The sequence below is a fragment of the Dendronephthya gigantea genome, unplaced genomic scaffold (assembly GCF_004324835.1).
Source record: "Dendronephthya gigantea isolate DGI-Jeju-01 unplaced genomic scaffold, DenGig_1.0 000144F, whole genome shotgun sequence".
In the NCBI taxonomy this organism is placed as follows: domain Eukaryota; kingdom Metazoa; phylum Cnidaria; class Anthozoa; order Malacalcyonacea; family Nephtheidae; genus Dendronephthya; species Dendronephthya gigantea.
In genome coordinates, this window is record NW_021163154.1 from 266765 (window position 1) to 285118 (window position 18354).

The 18354-nt window shown below is 34.6% G+C and overlaps 4 protein-coding genes across 4 annotated transcripts; 2 read left to right on the forward strand and 2 right to left on the reverse strand.

Moving 5' to 3' along the window:
- Window positions 1-282: 282 nt before the first annotated feature.
- On the reverse strand, window positions 283-1999 carry LOC114536760. The gene is made up of 7 exons (XM_028558113.1): window positions 1936-1999; window positions 1769-1860; window positions 1495-1673; window positions 1299-1373; window positions 1054-1176; window positions 830-964; window positions 283-426 (listed from the first exon to the last, which is right to left on the reverse strand). Exons 1-7 carry the CDS (start codon window positions 1977-1979, stop codon window positions 283-285), a joined length of 792 nt encoding a protein of 263 aa, XP_028413914.1. The 5' UTR covers window positions 1980-1999.
- Window positions 2000-5944: 3945 nt separating this feature from the next.
- On the forward strand, window positions 5945-7227 carry LOC114536761. Its single transcript, XM_028558114.1, has 5 exons — window positions 5945-5987; window positions 6086-6178; window positions 6351-6633; window positions 6740-6933; window positions 7080-7227. The coding sequence occupies exons 3-5, from the start codon at window positions 6403-6405 to the stop codon at window positions 7225-7227; spliced, it is 573 nt and encodes a 190-aa protein (XP_028413915.1). The 5' UTR covers window positions 5945-5987; window positions 6086-6178; window positions 6351-6402.
- A 62-nt stretch (window positions 7228-7289) lies between these two features.
- Window positions 7290-8400, forward strand: LOC114536762. Its single transcript, XM_028558115.1, has 3 exons — window positions 7290-7453; window positions 7563-7745; window positions 8035-8400. The coding sequence occupies exons 1-3, from the start codon at window positions 7412-7414 to the stop codon at window positions 8398-8400; spliced, it is 591 nt and encodes a 196-aa protein (XP_028413916.1). The 5' UTR covers window positions 7290-7411.
- A 5575-nt stretch (window positions 8401-13975) lies between these two features.
- Window positions 13976-16416, reverse strand: LOC114536764. The gene is made up of 3 exons (XM_028558116.1): window positions 15818-16416; window positions 14690-14997; window positions 13976-14438 (listed from the first exon to the last, which is right to left on the reverse strand). Exons 1-3 carry the CDS (start codon window positions 16414-16416, stop codon window positions 13999-14001), a joined length of 1347 nt encoding a protein of 448 aa, XP_028413917.1. The 3' UTR covers window positions 13976-13998.
- Between the last annotated feature and the right edge of the window lie 1938 nt (window positions 16417-18354).

The following is an 18354-nucleotide window of genomic DNA, read 5'->3' on the forward strand; positions in this document are numbered from 1 at the left end:
TAATAGATGCGTGTTTCAGATATTTTCTGGTGTGAAACGGTTGGCGTTGGTACGAAAGTTCAAAGTGAAAGTACTGTAGACACATAATATATATTTTCATATAATTATTTAATATTTATAGATTGGTAAAAATGCGGTGGACTTGGATTGGTTATAAGATAATTCTGTTCAGTCAACTATACAAAAGAAAATTTATAGTAAGTATTTAATAAATAGTTTCATTTTACATTATCACAAAAGTGATTTAATTAAAAAATATTCAACACATTTAATAATTTTAGTTCATTCCTCATTTAAAATTTCACCCCATTGAGATGCAGTTGGGCCTCGGCTTCCATATGTTGTATCTTTCCATGTTTGGAAGTTAATCCAAAATTTCTCATCTTTCTTACAGTCATCTCTCCCATACTCAGCAACATAGATTCTCTGGGAAAAGGAAGGATAATATGGTAATAATTTGATCCAACTATATATATATATATATATATATATATATATATATATATATATATATATATATATATATATATATATATATATATATATATATATATATATGTATATATATATAGTCAAAAAATGAAAATTGCTCAAGATTGACTCATCATTGTCTAATCTCAAATCACTTTGTTCTCTTTAGCTTATACATGTATCATATGGTTATGAGGATAGAGATGTCTATAGTTTTTATTTTTGTTGCATATTGTGCTTATGTGAGTACATTTATTATATATGTCTTTTGATGAAGAATTGATGTGATAACTAACAAGGCTTTTCAAAATGCAGGAGTGCAAAATACATCAAATGATGATAAGCATTAATATCATACCACCAGAGCAGTTTCTCGAAGCACAGACTTCTCCAGTAAAGAGTTGAACCTCACTCCTAGAAGGCCACATATTTTCGAAGCCAACTCCTTGGTTGTGGCCTTTGCAAGGGCAGACCAGTTACCTATTCCAAGAACCTAAGGAGCCAAAGTGAGTACATTTAATTCAAATTTTCATCACTATCATTTACAATCATGATTTAAAATTTGGATTTATAAATGTATACCCTTCTTCTCTCTTCTGCTCTCCAATAGGTGAATTTTGCCTTTTCGAAGACATCCACTTTGGTCATCGCTTCAGCAACTGTAAGACCATATGGTGAGTCCTGGAACTCCATGTGCAATTGCTCCTATGTAAAAACCAAACCATTACATATACTGTTTAAAACATAAGTTAATATATTTTTCATAGTAAATGAACATAGAATTTACTAAAAGTAAATATAATACAGTTATACAGATATAGGCTTACAGTCTTGCTTTCATTTATCTTTGAAAACCGCCCAAGTTGTATATAGGCTTTTGCTAATATTTTCGTGACATTTGCCTGTTATATAAATTTTGAATTTATTGTTAAACATTAATTAATGAAGACATATGAGAAATATACAACATCATGCATTATTGATTTTCAATTATAATTTGTTTTTCGGAAAACCAATGCTTACTGCATGACTTGACTTGGCCAGGTCAAATTGCTCAGCACCAAGTTTGGAAGCCAAGTGTTTCATGGTCTTCTCTATAGAGCCCTGACGCTTTTGCACATCCTTCACAAGGTCTTTCAGTTCCCGGAGCTCTCTTAACAAGATGTCATTGGTACCCTCATTGGGGTCTTGCGTTTCATCGTCTTAAAAATACGAGATGTCAAAGTGAATGCTTATACCTCTCATACAAATAACTCTATACTGTTTATTTAGAATGATTATTTTTAATATTGCGTACCTTCGAACAAGCTTTGCGGGACGTTTCCTCGGGCATAGGGTCCTCTCGTCCTCTGGTTAAACATGACGTCGTCTGCGAGCAAGGCATTTCGGCTACAGAGTTTAAAAGGACATGTATATACAATGAAAACGAACTCCAGTTGTAAAATGAATTACACTTTTTGTCACCTGTTTGAAGGTCCAAATGTTCGTAGGTCGTTGTATTGTGCCATATCTTCTTGAAAATAGCTTGAAAACCTTGCGTTTTGAAAAAAAACTAAAGCAAATAACTTTAATTGAATATTGAAGTCTTTTGTTACTGTCAAGCGCACTGGCACGGGCTTTGTTATTGTTTTGCATATTTTTAACCAATCAGGAAGCAGCAGCTTGATAAATGAACCAATCAAAATCTTTGAAATAAGCTGTAATCACTAATTTAACGCGGCGGGAAAAGATTGCAGCAAACAATCAGTGTCGCGGGGAATTTGAATTAATCAGGGCGGACTTGGACGGGCTCAAAGCAATTAAAAATTTAGTTGATTTTACGCGTTTGTTAGCGTTACAAAATGAAAAAAAGAGCCTGCCGACATCGTTGCGACACCTGTTTCGTTAACTTTGAGTCGTGGGACAGGTTTTCCGTGCATTTAACGTCGCGAGGACATCGCATGAAAGAGCTCGCAACTTCAGAAACGCAAGATATCCAGCTGGTTTCTGAACCATTTGAGAGTTTTTATAGTGATCTTACGAACAGCCAGGACGTTTCCTACGTTCCGGACTACGATGCTTCTATGGACCTGAGGCAGCTCCGAGAGTGAGTTGAGCGACATTTTTCAGGATCTTTCAAGCGACTCCGAGGAAAGCAGCAACGACGACGAAGAAAACGAGCCTCGACAATCCGAGCACGGCCGCGGATCATCTTTTCCATTTCCGTCGGATATATTTTTTTTGTTGTATAGCTATGTGCACAACGTTTCAAGGCCAAAGGTATTTTTCTGTAATATTTTTAGAATAGTAGATTTAAACTGGAATATTTGTTTTTGCCGCCTGATAAATATCAGGTTGATGCAACATTGTTCGCTTAACAAGTTGATGACAACTTGCGACAACTTGTTGAATTTTACGCGTGTAATATGGGTTATTGAGAAGAGAGATGTCAAAATTCAAATAAGCATTATTAAATTATAAGCAGCATTATATTGCATAAGCGCCGTTTCTCAAAGCAGTTCATTTTTGAAAAATATGCAACTTTGTACCACTTTAACGTCTCTCTGAATAAAAGCAAATTTCACTTCAGCATTCAGGGCAGCTTTTGTGAGAAAGTTGATTGGTATAGTAAAAAGTCCCGTATAATTGTGCGTATATTGCTGTTACTTTTGAGGGGATGAGGAAAACTCGAATCTCTAAAAGAAGTAAAAACAAAAAGCCGGAATCTTTGCAATGTCCAGGTTTTAGTACTTCCAGCTTTCGCGATTCCATTTTAGGGTCAGGGATTATGGCTATAGCGTTATCCACTTTATAGCCATTGATAGTGCATACACAGAAATCTATATATCCCTGCGTCTAAATCTAACGCAAAAGCAATTCTTATAAAATCGACTGTATACTTTCAGTCTCGGGCAGATTTGGATTTTCTCTGGATGATATTCAAGAAACTTCAGGCAGATGTTCCTTCCCTGAACTCCGTTCTTAATTTTAAAATCGAAGAAGCCGAAGAGTTGCTACAACCGCAAAAGGTGTGCGCGCAAGTAAAATTAACCATTTTGAAAAACAATCGCATTCATGTGAGCACTTGTGGATACAATTTTTATGTAATTTCATCTTTATTTCAAGGATTATTATAACGGTAATCCATATTATTGGTTGCGGCCTTCAGATATCGTTCGACTTCAACTTGCGATACCAGCTAAAGCAAGCGCTCTTACGAGATACCCAGAAGAGACTGACACATACATTTATGAAATGCCTCAGGTTAGATTATCATCATAAAGTATATATTATGATTATATATATATATATATATATATATATATATATATATATATATATATATATATATATATATATATATATATATATATACACCCATTTGCAAAAACGTTGGCCGCAGATAGATAGATAGATAGATACTCGAAGTCTAATTAGAATTGCATATGATTACATTTGCATGGGATTTCTATAATGTTACACAACATATGCAATTCTAATTAGATTTCGGGTATCTATCTATATATCTATCTGCGGCAAACGTTTTTGCAATATATATACATATACATATATATATATATATATGTATAGGTTATCACATGAGGGGCGAAGTGATATCAGTTTTATCGCTTGAGTGACGATATCATAAATGTCACGAGTGAGCGCAGCGAACGAGGGACATTTATGATATCGTCCTGAAAGCGATAAAATTGATATCACCTCGTCTCGATTGTGATAACCTGTTTATCACATACTTCTTTTTGATCTATAAAGCAATCGACATTGACTGAAACAAACCTCGAACTGCTCGAGTCAGCCATCTTTGTTTTGACAGCGGCAAATGCAGCGGGACAAAAAGCGATATCAGTGACAAAAAGCGATATCAGTGACAAAAAGCGATATCAGTGACGATATCGTTTTTATGTCACCCTGTTATCGCCCTGATAAAGGCACAAGTATGTGATAAATATATATTATATATATATATATATATTATATATATATATATTATATATATATATATTATATATATATATATATATATATTATATATATATTATTATATATATTATATATATAACATCGGCTACATAATTATATTCTTAGTTATTATACAGTACTTTTCCTTTAAACAGGGACGCAAGTGGTTGGAAAATAATGACTTTCAAAGTTCATCAATTTCTTTGAACGGAGTGCTATATTTCCTAAAAGATATTGTGAGATTTTTGTCTAACGGAGATGTATACACAGGAAAGCTCATCAAGTTCTTCACTAAGGTAACTGCGTGATCTCAAAGGTAACTGCGTGGTCTCAAAAACGGCCTTCGGCCTCAGGCTGAAGCTATATCTATCAATAATTCAACATTTCATCTTATCTCAAGCACAGCATACTATTTAAACTGAATCTCGTGCTCATTTCATTCTTGTTCATACTCTCTCTACAGGTTGTCTCCAACGAAACGACGATGATGACGACGGTAGAATACATGCATGATGAAGGGCATGGAAGTTACTGCTTATGTCCAGACACTAATGTGACCATCCCTACTTCTAATATCCAGACTAAAGTCGATCTTCATTATTTTCAAATCAAACATAAGTATGTTAACGGACAAGCCATGGCAGTATCTGTGCAGGTGTGTGGAAGCAATCACTGTTCTGAACCTCAAATATGTTTTCCGAAATTTGATGTTTGTTCGGTACTGTAATACTGCATTTGTAATGTAATTAAACTTTACTCACATGCAGTTCCATTGTTTGAAAAAACACTTTTTACAGGAAGCCAAAGACGCCCTTCAGGTTCACATGGATAAATCACGAACAGGTGGAGAAAATCCGTCCTCTGTTGTCCCATTGCTCGTCTTCAGCGATGAAACAAGTGGGAACACTACGAAAAAGTGGAATCGGTTGGAGAGTTTCTCTATGAGCATGGCAGGCCTTACACGCAAGGAATTCCGTAAAATGGAGAATATTCATTTTCTAAGCACTTCCAAAATTGTTCCATCAGTTGCACTTGGGAAATCTATTGCCCGTGACCTAGAAGGTAGATTTAAAAGTTTAATGAAGGTACCCAAAATGTTTTGTAATGAGAAGTTCGAAAATAAGTGGTATTTTACTTTTTTTGTAGAACTAGAATGTGGTAAAATGATGTACGACGCTTTCGTCGATAGAGAAATTCTGGTGAAGTGCCCAGTATTGTGCGTATTGGCGGATAATCCACGCGCATCAGAGTTCGAACATCACTTGGGTAGCTGCGCAAACAAGTTTTGTAGAAAGTGTAATGTAAGTGTTAACTGTAGTTAAATGTGAACATGTGACGTCATAGATACCAAAAGGGTCAATCTTAAATCGAGGCACGATCACCGGAGTGAGTAAATTGATCACTGTTTGTCTTCCCACGGTGCTTTGCAGTAAATACGTGCAATTTCTTTACGTGCAACTTACACCATAGGCGACAGCGAATAATGCAACGGGCATACAAGAAATACGAACAGATCAATACGTTCAAGAAAAGATTCAAGAAATACAGAATTGTCCGTATGTTCAGTTAACAGTACATATGTACCTGCATTATGAAGACTTATTATAAGATTCAACTTGTGTTAATGTACAAAATAATTATGTACCATCGATAGATCCGAAAATCAGAAAAAAGACAAAAGAAGTGAGTATGGAGTAACGGAAAAGGGAGGAGCGTTCGATATCCTGAAGAGCTTTCGTGGAAATAAGTAAGTACGCAAATACGATATGATAAAATTAATGCCGCTTTTACGGTTCTACGTCATGTTTTATCAATGACAGCAGACTGTCTCTACATGTACAGTGTAGAGTGTCACAGAGAACTTTTGCATGTACTGTTGCAAACAAATACAGTATAATATGCGTTCTGTTTTCATTTAGCAAAACCCCTATTGAAATATTACATACCATACTTCTTGGACCTGTTAAGTATATGCTGTCCGATACGATGAAATCCTTATCCCAGGGAAGGAAGGAGCAGCTGCATGCAAAGATACAAGCACTTGACATGAGCGCATTTCCAGCCACAATACGAGGGAACATCACGAGGAACTATGGTTCGTATGTTGGAAGAGACTTCAAGTTGTGGATGCAGGTTGCTGTATTTATCCTGGAAGATATCATCCCTCATGAACAACTCTTTGTCTGGGAATTGTTGAGTGAGGTAATCATATATTGTAAACAATTAAATATTGCATTCATATATTAATTATATTGTCTAATATGAAATATCATAGATTATGTTCTGTTTTCAATGTATATTCTGACAGATATTTGCATTGGCATATTCAAGTGGGTTCGACAAAAGAAATTCAGAAGGGGCAAAGCAGTTGTTCAAGACATTTATAGATGCAGTGACAAGAATTTACCCAGAGTTTTTGAAGAAAGCAAAACTCCATCTTCTTCTTCATCTTGTTGATGATATTGAAAATCTGGGGCCTGCAAATGGATTCTCAACTGAAAGGTAAAACAAGTAGATAAATAAGGACAGTTTTAGTTACAATTAAGTGACGGCCATTTGTAATATCTACTTGGAAACTCTCATTAGGCATCTCAAAGACATACTTAGTCTAGCTAACCTTTAACACCACATTTGATTTGCTATTTTAGATTTGAAGCCTTCAACCACTTCATCCGAGGCCTGAATGTCAACAGCAACAGACATGCATCAAGCTTGGATATTTGCACAAAATTTGCAAAGTTGGAAAAGCTTCGTTTTGTTCTAAGTGGAGGAAAATGGGGAAAGCATAATGAGTGAGTAACACTGACTGATATAGTTAGTTATCATAATTTCAGTTCAGTTTTAATACTAACTTTGTATTATGTTAAAGAGCTAGATTTTCTATTATATCCTCAGATTACAAGCATCAGAATCCATTATAACTTTGGCAAAAGATCCAACCTTGCAGCAGTTTCTGAACAACACCCCAAAGAAAGAAAGTATGGGAGATAAGGATATTTACCAGCCTGGATGTCTAAGAAAAGTAAACAAATTTTCATCACAAACATATATGCAGTAGGACCATTTTCAGGTGTCCTTAAAACAAATTTCTATCATATATTCCATACATTGAATTGTTTCCTTTGTTCAAGGGAAATTATCGCAAAGGAAAGCTGATGACCCAGCCTTTAAGTGAGTGCTTGGAAGAAGCCACTGTTGAAGCTGCTGGTCTTCTCGGCCATATGAAAGCTACACCATTCAGAGCTATCATAACAGAAAAGCAGACATTAGTGAATTCAGACTCACCAATTGTATACGTGGATGATCAGCATCAGGTATACAGTATTATGCAAATATGTCATTACATTAATAGTTTATGCTGTAGTTTCACTTTTATACTGTAGTTTGCCCCTTCTCTGGACATTTGAGTCTTGAGAGTATATATAGTATGTCCTGAATGTCTTCTAATCATTCATAATTCTAAAAAAATAACACAGGAGAAAACTTAAAAACATGTCAGTGGTAAATAGTAAACAATCCAGTAATAGTTTTTTTTATCAATTAACCCCAACTATTTATGAAGAAACATACTATTCATCAAAAACTAATTCTCACATATTTCAGCATCACCTTGGTATCTTCAAAAAAGGTCTCAAGGTAGAAAACAGAGAACTGGTTGCAGTAGAGACAATCAACTTCTGCAAGGATGATGCAAACAACCAAGTCTTTGGAAGTTTTCAATGCCCAAAGGTTGAAAGAACAGGCAGTACTACAATCTTATCTCCTGACCACATAATTGACCAGGCCTGCCTCATCCACGATTGCTCTAATGGAAACTGCTCCTTCAGGGAAACAGAATCAACAGTTACTGTTGAAAGAGAAGCGGTGAAAAAAGTATTGTATAACTTTATACATAACGAAAATCACCAATACTACTTGGTGAACAAGTTTTATCTTGGAGAAACTCTCAAATATTTTAATTTTGACTAATACAATTGTTCATTATTTATAATAAACAGTAGTATCTCAAAAATATGCAAAGCTAGAAAAACTGCTTGAGACTGACAGTGCAATCAATCATATTAAAAAACTTAAGATCAATGTTTTTTAAATATTGATCTAAATGTTCTCTAAAAATACGCGATTTAGTCTCGCAACCTAATTTCTATACTTTTCCAATTTTTAAAAAAATGCCATATATTCTTGTATGGGCATATTGATTTATATTGTTCGCAGTTTAGAGTCCGAAACTAAACTTGTCAAAACCTCGAGACGAAAGTTTACATTTCGTCAGAGTAGTTTATTTAGCTTTGTTTCATATAAATAAACTTTTTGATACTCTATTCTATTTGAGGAAACTTTTGCTGTAAATAGTAAAACATAATAATCATCGTATTTACCTTTGTATTCACTTAAAAGGAACATTACAGAGATGAACAGTTATGTGCTTTCTTCGTTTCTTTTCATCGTGACATGGTCACATGGAGCTCCAGAAAATGGCGGAATATTTAATTCGAAAAGCCCCCCCCCTGGAAAATAACGAAAGAACAATGTTGTCGCAACAACATTGTTTTGAGTTGTTAAAACAGCATTGAACATGCTTGTTGAGTCATCATTGTTCGCATGTGTTGACATCCAAAATTACGGATGATATCAGGTTGATTTGGGCTGTTGCAACAACTTGTTCCGGCCTTGTTCGTTCATCAACCGTAAACAACATTGTTAGAACAAGCGTGAACAATATTGTTAACAAGCCTTGTTGACAGGGTGCAGCACAACATTGCTGCAACCTGTTTTGAACAACCGTGAACAAGTTGATATCAACTTGCATCAACCTGAGCGTTTTTAGGCGTGTAGACAATCTAGACAGGAATCGGCCGATTAAAATCGTCGTGTGTGCGCCTAGCTTTATGAAATAAACAAGATTGGATTTTTATATCTACACAAAAAAGGATTATGCATCAAACAACGAAAAGGTATGTACATAAATCTTATAGGTAGTTCAAAGGGCCCTGTCAATTTAACTGGCTTTAATAATATATTTGCATGTGTATCTACATAAATAATATGCAAATATATGTCACATGCGTTGCCATTTGCCTTTGCATTCCGAGCCTATCGGCTTTCTACTTATAAATACTTATGTGCTAAAGCTTGTAATTGCGAATTATCTGACAATATTCTTTAAACTTTAACGTTGGACTATGTTTTATATATATTCACTCCCTGAATGATTTCTCTATTAAGCGATTGAATTTTGATACGGCATGTCACAACACAATCTCATAATTTATAATTGTACATGTACAATACAAACAAATGGTAGCATACAGGTGAAAATATTTGAAAGTTTCTCATTTGGCTTAGGGTTGTACAAATACTTTCGTTAAATATGATCAGCTACAACTTTGAACTAAAAAAACAGGGCTACACAATAGCCCTGAAAATCGTAATGAGCGTGATAACTCTGGATAACTCTAATATTGACATTATCATGATGCTAATAAGCTTAACATTTGCCTTATCATTTGATAATTTTAAGCAAAGCTCTCTTATTATTGTATGAATGTGTACCAAATGGCACTGAATAGTCACAATGCATATCGATGACTTATATTTATGATGATTCCTCTGATGTAAAGCCATAATATTTAAAAAATATAGCATCTTAACATTGACCTTATCATTATGCTAATTAGCTTAACATTCACCTTATCATTTGATAATTTTGAACAAAATTCCCATTATTTTTGTGTAAATGTGTACTAAATGTCACCATATAGTCACAAGACATATCGATGAGCTATATTTATGATGAATCTTTTGATGCAAAGCCATAATAAAAAAAATATAACATCTTAACATTGACCTTATCATTATGCTAATTAGCTTAACATTCACCTTATCATTTGATCATTTTGAGCAAAACTCTCTTTATTATTGTATAAATGTGTACCAAATGGCACTAAATAGTCACAATGCATATTGATGACTTATATTGATAATGATTCCTCTGATGTAAAGCCAAAGTATAGAAAAAATATAGCATTTTAACATTGACCTTATCATTATATTTTGTTGTATAATGTTCACTCCCCCCTGGTAAATGGTTCTTTTGCAACAAATAGACTCCTTAAGTAGATAAGTTGAAAATAATGGGAAAATAAAAGTGGCATCTTAACATTCTACTTATCATGTAGTGTGGACGCGGACGGGGACGAGGACGGGGACGGGGACGGGGACGCGGACGCCAAGACTATAGCAATAGCTCTCTTGCACTAAAGTGCAGGCGAGCTAAAAATAAAAAAAATAACCCATATACTTCAAAACGTTTGGTACTAATTCTTATGGTATTCAAAAATTGTGTAAAAAATAATATGATGTGTGTTAAAATTAAGAATGCGAGAAGTCCGTATAGTTTATTCTCTGCTTTGAAAGATGATGTTTGACCGTGATGTTTAGATTTTTTACCGTGCCATTGAAATATGTTTGTTTCTTCCTAGACAAGCCAAAACACTTAGGACGATTGACTTTTTTCCTCCAAAAATATGTTGACCCCCTTTCCCCCATTCAATATTGAGTTCTAATCTATGCATAAAGCACTGCTTAAACCAGGAAGTGATTATAGCCGACGATGCAGTTGAAAATTTTTATCAACTCTTACCTTTAAAGAGCGATGTAATTATTTTCTGTTTCCAAAGATCCAGTGAAGCCTATTTCCGAATAAGCTGATTTTCGGTGGATTCCCTTTGTAGTTCTATGTCTCGCTGCCACACTGTAAATTCAAATGTTCTCAGGTCAAATTTACCCAGAACTACTTTTTGGGGTGATTTGAAACCTTTTTTCACAGTTCAAGTAACCCGCTAAATTTAGAATGTATTATATATGAATGCGCTCTGTTTTCCACTATTAGCATTTAATAAAAACTAATATAAACTATTTGCTCACACAACCGTTGCGTCATGCTTTTAGTTTTAGGAAACGGGTAACAACATAAAAGGAGCAACGCATAAATTTTGCATAATATATTGGATATTATCTAAATACCTAAAAATCAAACCAAACATTGTATTTAAAGATTATTGATCAGTAAAATTCATATGGAATAAACATAAACCGTCAGTAAGCTTAAATGTGCGATAGTATTTTTTTTCGTTTGTAACAAACATTGCGTTTATAATCACGTCTCCCATAGCAACAGCATGTTCGTTTTCTTGTTTCCCGCGGTGCAGCTGTCGCATGTCAGTGCGCGCCAATCGACTTCCGTCTACACTTTTTAACTTAAATCATCCGTTTATATATGTGCTGCGAGACATCTTTTCTATGTGTTTTTCAGCCTCGCATTGCGATATTAGTTACTGCGACAAGCAGACAATTTCAAAAAATACAAAATAAAATAGACATCTTGTGTTCTACATAATTTATATTTTTTATAATTCATAATTTATATCTTTATCGCGATAGCTATTACTTTGGATCTAACATTAGGGGGAAAATTTGCAAAATTCTAAAGGTCCGTTTATTTTGATACATCTGAACGAGCGAATTAGTTACTGATGTTCAAATAAGAGCTCTTATATCAGAGCATTCGTATATAACTTATTAATAATTCATATCTATCAGAAGAGGAAAATCGCACATAAAATCGCAGCAAAAATCGCAAGTGTAATGGGCCTCATTGCTTTGGAGCTCTTGGTAAAATATTATTCAATCCAGTGAACACACACAATATCATAATATCAGAGGGTGCATCGTTGTTGCGGAGTTTATTTACTTGGACAACCTAGCAGCTGTGGATAATAATCGGGCAACTATCGATCCTTTAGCGGGAATGGAACTTACGGTGCGCTGCTCTTGAAACTAACTGAGCTCTTTACTTAATAAAGTTCAATTTACACTTAATTTCAACTTACCCGGGCGTCGTGAAATGGATGATATTCAGAAATTGAAGACGGTGGTGAACTCTTGTTATCCCAGAGCTGTTCAAAAGCGCAATGGCAGTTCTCTGAAAACAACTTGCACTTCAGCGGATGCGAATTTGGTTTCTATGGAGACAACGCTAACGCTTCTCTAGACCAATAGGCTTCAACTTGAAATTACAATTGAATTTGATCTCAAAATGCTCCTGGAATGTGTTATACATACGACAATCCCTTATCGCCTTTGTAAAAACTGATAGGTTAAATAAAATTTCTCGCGTACAGAGAAATAAGTTATACATAATGTTAAATGAATACTAAGTGAGGGAATCTTTATAATAAATGTGCCGGGCTGCTTGATTTTCGGCTACAAACGCAACTTCAATTTCTCCGAGATTATCTGAACAACGGAGAACGCCGCCAAGCTTCGACTTTAGAGCAATGCTCTCTGGGCAATGCTACCGGCTGCCTTTTGCTCGCAGTTCTATACTGTTTTTAAACGACGTTGAAAATAATTGGTAATAAAGTGAAAGCAATGGAGCCCATGACTTAAACATCTTGAGACTGTAGGCTTCTGAATACGAGATCATAAAATATGAAAAGAAGACGAAAAGTGTAATAATGAAACAGCACTCGATCGTAGGGCAAAAACTCTCTCCCTGACCAAGTGATATAGTTTTCTTGGAATCATAGGCTCACCTTCATTGTCCAACTTGATAATAAAGGAACAAAGTCATGGGTGTAATTTGTCAAGTTCAGAAATCTTCGAGTTTTCATTTATCGCTCCCCCTCCTGGTCACCATGTGTAGTTTGAAACGGATTCGCGTTACAAATATGTTAAAGTGGCCGTTTTAAGAAGTATTTCGCTTCGACTGAAAGTGTCTAGTTGATCCTTTGGTTCGGCAGAAAGCGGGACCAAATACGGACCGTGCGTTTCTCCGTTAAGGAATAATCGGACTGAATTAAGAAAACCGAATGACGCCGAAGAATATTCTGAAAAACAAAGCAACGAGAAATACTACGACAGTATGGGATTTCCAAATATAACAAAAGATACTTTAAGGCAATGATTGGTCCTCTATTGAAAGTTTACATCCTTTAATTTAAGACTTGCCTGCAGGAATTTCTGAAATATGATACGCGAAAATTAATTGCATATTGAAAGTTAAGTGCATATTCTCTTGATTAATACATTTGTGTATTATTACCTATGAAGCAGAGCTGAATTCATTGGTCATTTTTAAAAGGCCCTGTTTTTGTAGTTGATTTTCTGTTGACTCAGTGCGAAGTTGTATGCATACAGCGCAGTGAGAAAAAAACAGTAGGACGTAAAATTATTTGGATATATTTTCTAACAATTTCAATTATTCTAGCACTTTCGTTTTTGCTTTCATATCGCCATCTGTTTCGAAGATGCATTAACGATGTATTATAAAAATCGTGATTTTTATTTAAACATGCAGAAAAAGATTATATATATATATATATATATATATATATATATATATATATATATATATATATATATATATATATATACATACATAATTGATCTCATAATTGATCTATATGAAACGGATAAAACATGCAATGAACTTGGCAATTCAACTAGTTCCATTTCTTGTCTACCCTAAATAATTGGATTCTTGTATACAAAAAAAAAATCAAACTAAATCTCAACATTCTCGGTTAAACAATTAACCAATTCAACAACAATCATGTTATTTTCGTGTTTTTTAATCTTCAGTATATGTTCAAGTATTTTCGTCGTTGCCATATTTGTGGACGCCTTCTGTGCTTTTTTATTATCGGCGTAAATTGTGTCAAAAATGAACGGTAATAAGATAGCTGCAATAGCACCGATTGCTCGAATACTACCTGAAACTCCCGATTCCATTGCCAGTAACAAGACGAGAAACAAAATCCATGCGTATATGCAAACGAAAATGACTCTTCTAAAGAAATGAAATAATAGATCCCCTAAGGGAAGAACTATTTTGCTGACTTCTTCGTAAAGTTTCCTCGATATCATTGCCTCGCCAGTTCTTTCGTCAAATTTGATGGCACGATTTTGTTCGTCAGCAGCATCAGTCTCATCGCCTACAATAGCTAGGAGAAATAAAAAATGAGATGAAATTTTCGGTAGTATGAGGATTTCCAAAAAGAGTATAAAAACTTTCGAAATTGGGGAAAGGGTGGGTTTTCAACAGGAAATGTTATAAATTCTTAATTATGAAATATTAGAATTAGTTTAGAGCATTTCTGCACGTGGCTCTTCGTCTTATATTAATAAATTCAGAGACAATTTTTAACCCTATATATATTAAAATATATATATACTAAATAGATTATCATTTTACCTGAAGGATTACTGTGTTCGTTTTCAGTCCATAAATAACTACATGAGCGTAATAGAAAATCGTTAACAGGGCGAAATGTACTTGCACAGCATGATGTTGAATAACAGGTACTAGTTTCTGGTTCTTCAGGGGGACTCGTCGTTCCGGGGTCTCTACTCCCATCAACTTCACCAAGATTAATTTCACTGCCAGGTGATACTTGGTTGTTAGAACTAGGTGTTGTTTCGTTGTTAGCTATGCCAACGCTATTCTTCTTGGCTTTCACCTTCAAACACTGATAATTAACGTTTTGAGTTGCAAACACTCCGCTTCAACCGAGAACTGCCAATTCTTCCAGAAAAAGACTATTAAGGTCAGAGAGGGAGCAAAGAAAGGATTGAAAAATTCTCCGTTTAGTAGCAAGCCGACCATTCTCCGTTTAGTAGCAAATCGACCCAAAAAGAAAGATGACCATCGTTAAAGTTAAAAGCCTTATAGGAACCGCAAGAAAATTTACCAAAAATTTGCCAAAACATGTTTTAAATTCACAAAATCCACATACACAAGTAAATGGAAAAACAAAACGGAATATGAAGTCAAATATGACGAATTTCACCAGAAAAACCATTACAAGCAACGGTGAAAACAATAAAAGGATAATTCTTCCAAGGTAAACACAAATATCTTTCCAAATCGGCAACAGGCCTCTTCTTTTGCAATGTTCGCTATCGAAGCGAAGAAGGGACATCGGAATTGTGAAACAGGAGATTAGGTTTTCTTGAAACTTTAAGTCGAAATTTTCTTTCATTTTAAACCTAATACGGTTGCATTTTTCTTCAAGACAACAAATCCGGGGAAAGTGAAAAAAACAGAAACATGCAGCCCACACAATAAAAAGCCACCGGAAATACGCTTGCTTGAAATAGTTGGCGAAATGGAACACTGTGAACGAAAGTCCTACAAAAGCTAATCGTCTGAAGAAAGTTTTACCTCTTCCACGACCTTCACAAAATATCATAGAAAAAAAAAGAAATAAGAGACATATGACTGAACGAAGATTTGTAAAACGTCATTTCTTGGTAGGTTATTATATGTTCAAGCACGAAGGGTAACGTCATTATACAGAATATAACCACCGCGGCCATTGACCCCGGACCAGCCCATTTAATTATAATAGAGGAATATTCATCACAGAATTTCAACTTTCCACCACCGGTTATTCCACAACACTTGAATCTGTAAGATTCTGCATCAAGTGGTCGGCACAATTTATAATGCTCGTCTATATTTTCATCATGAATGTAAGAGACAATTTTTTTTAAAATATGGTTAAAAACAATATCACTTCCATTTTTCCCGGATGGTAAGCAACCAATAGGGTCCTCCGTGGCTTTAACAAAAATTTTTCTAATTCCGGCTTCCAATGGATAGGTGAAAAGAGGCGAATCAAATACAGTACTTTTGGTGCGAGCGACCAAGGAAATTAAGGTACGACCAATTTCGTTCGCCCAAGACCATTTCATTTCAAGTAAATTTCGAGTCTTGTTTGCCGAGGCAAAGGTCACTGTTATTTCAATGGTGTTTATGGTGGGCGCAAGCATTGGCTTAATCAGATCTCCCATGAACTTCGATTCTTGTAAATCAACAGTGCAATTGGTATTTATATTATTTGTCGAAGTTTCATGACCATATATCGCGGTTGAACAATGCAGAAACACGATTAAACCAAAGTAGTTAAGCAAAGACATCTTTCAACGTGGTAGATTTATATCTCTCAAATTCTAGATGTTAAAAATAGTACGTCAGTCAAAATTTGTACTTGTGAATGCTTGTAATGCTAAATTTAAATACTTTCACTGTCATTTTTTACAGAAAGTTTTCGGCAAAATTAATTACTAATTGTAAGACAACAAAAACTGTGTTTATATATTATGTATTCTTGTTCATTAGAATCACTGAAAAAAACTAAAATATGCCATGCAAATACCAGGAGTAAGTTAGAAATTTCGTTTTCTTTCGCTTTTTGTCGTAAATAACAGTTTCATCATATTCGTTATCATGGCACAGGCTCATGTATGTATCGGCGAATGTCGACCCTTTTTTAATATCGGAAGTATTGATTTTTTTCTAGTATCAGCGGTCTCGAGTAGCAAGTACTTATATATTACTTTATATTGACCAAGCTCTATCGTCTCGTAACATGCCATGTTATCGCTGAGAATTTATAAAATGCAATTTCTCCGATTGTTTTGCACATCCTACCCCCAAAATTACTCAGAATTATAACTCAGAATGATAATATGTAAAATTCAGGCATTCTAAAGACAACAGAGTGCAAAAAAGCGAGAAATTACGGAATTTCTAAAGTATATGATTGGGCTATGGTTGAGTAATTTGAGATAACAAAGCAACCTATTATTTTGACTCATGTTTTGACTTATAATACAAATGCAGCTTATCACTATGTGCTGGTTTGAATATACTATTCAGATGGTTTTTCAAGCTCTATCGTTCAGTGGTATTCCGGGGTCTTTACCCCAAGTAGTTGCCGAGATATTTAGTTTCCCTTCTTCCCGACAATATTGTCTCGATTAATTATCCTCGGACAATAGTGAGTAACGATAAATGCATTCACTAAAACCAGTGCGGGTTGCGTTTTCTGGGAACCCCCGTGCAGGGGTCAGTGAGAATTCTTATCAAAGCATCAGGAAAGTGTTTTTACGATGAGAAATCCGATCACCGAACGCACTTGCTAATCTTTGATTACTTCTAGTATTAGTTTATATTGACCCATCTCTATTGTCTCGTAAAATGTTTGTTTCTGGCGGAAACGAAGTACATACTCCTTGCATACTTTCAAATATTCGCATTTAGCTACATTTTATGAGATAAACGTGCATTTATTCGTTCCATTGAGTAATGTAATGCACAAGACAAGGACTGTATACGTTTTTGGTAAGCATCCCCGATTGGGATCATGTGGTTTGCAGACGAACAAATATTTCGAAGACATAAATAAATTCGACCTCTCTCAGCATCAACGCTCACAAAATTACTCAATGAGCATAACTGAGACTGATTTCTTTTATCACTGCATGATCCATGTGAAATATATAGAGTCCTATCTTAAATCAATGGAAAGACCAAAAAATTCTAAATCAATTTTTATAGATATAATAACTTTTTAATACGTTACGATCTTAATATATGATATACCAATTTTTATAGATATAAGATATGATAGGACAAATTTTAACTGCAATACTTAGCTTATAGTAGGTTTGTAATATGCATCGAAATTTAGCATAATATTGTAATATGCATCGCAATTTAGCTTTTTAGAATAGCTATTTGATGTGTAATTTTTCAATAATAATAATAATAATAATAATAATAATAATAATAATAAATAATAATAATAATAATAATAATAATAATAATATATAGAGTCCTATCTTAAATCAATGGAAAGACCAAAGGTAAAAGACTGAAAATAAGTTCATATTCGAGTAGAAATACTGTCATTGAATCGCTATACGAGGTGATTTTAATATCCCACTCAATCAGTTTGAGTGGGAGTGAAATTTTTGAATACAGGCGTTGACTCGTCTTTCTATAATTTTCCGTTAATAACATTTTAACAACTTCCTCACCTGGATTTGTTGTGCGATATAGCCACTTGCGAG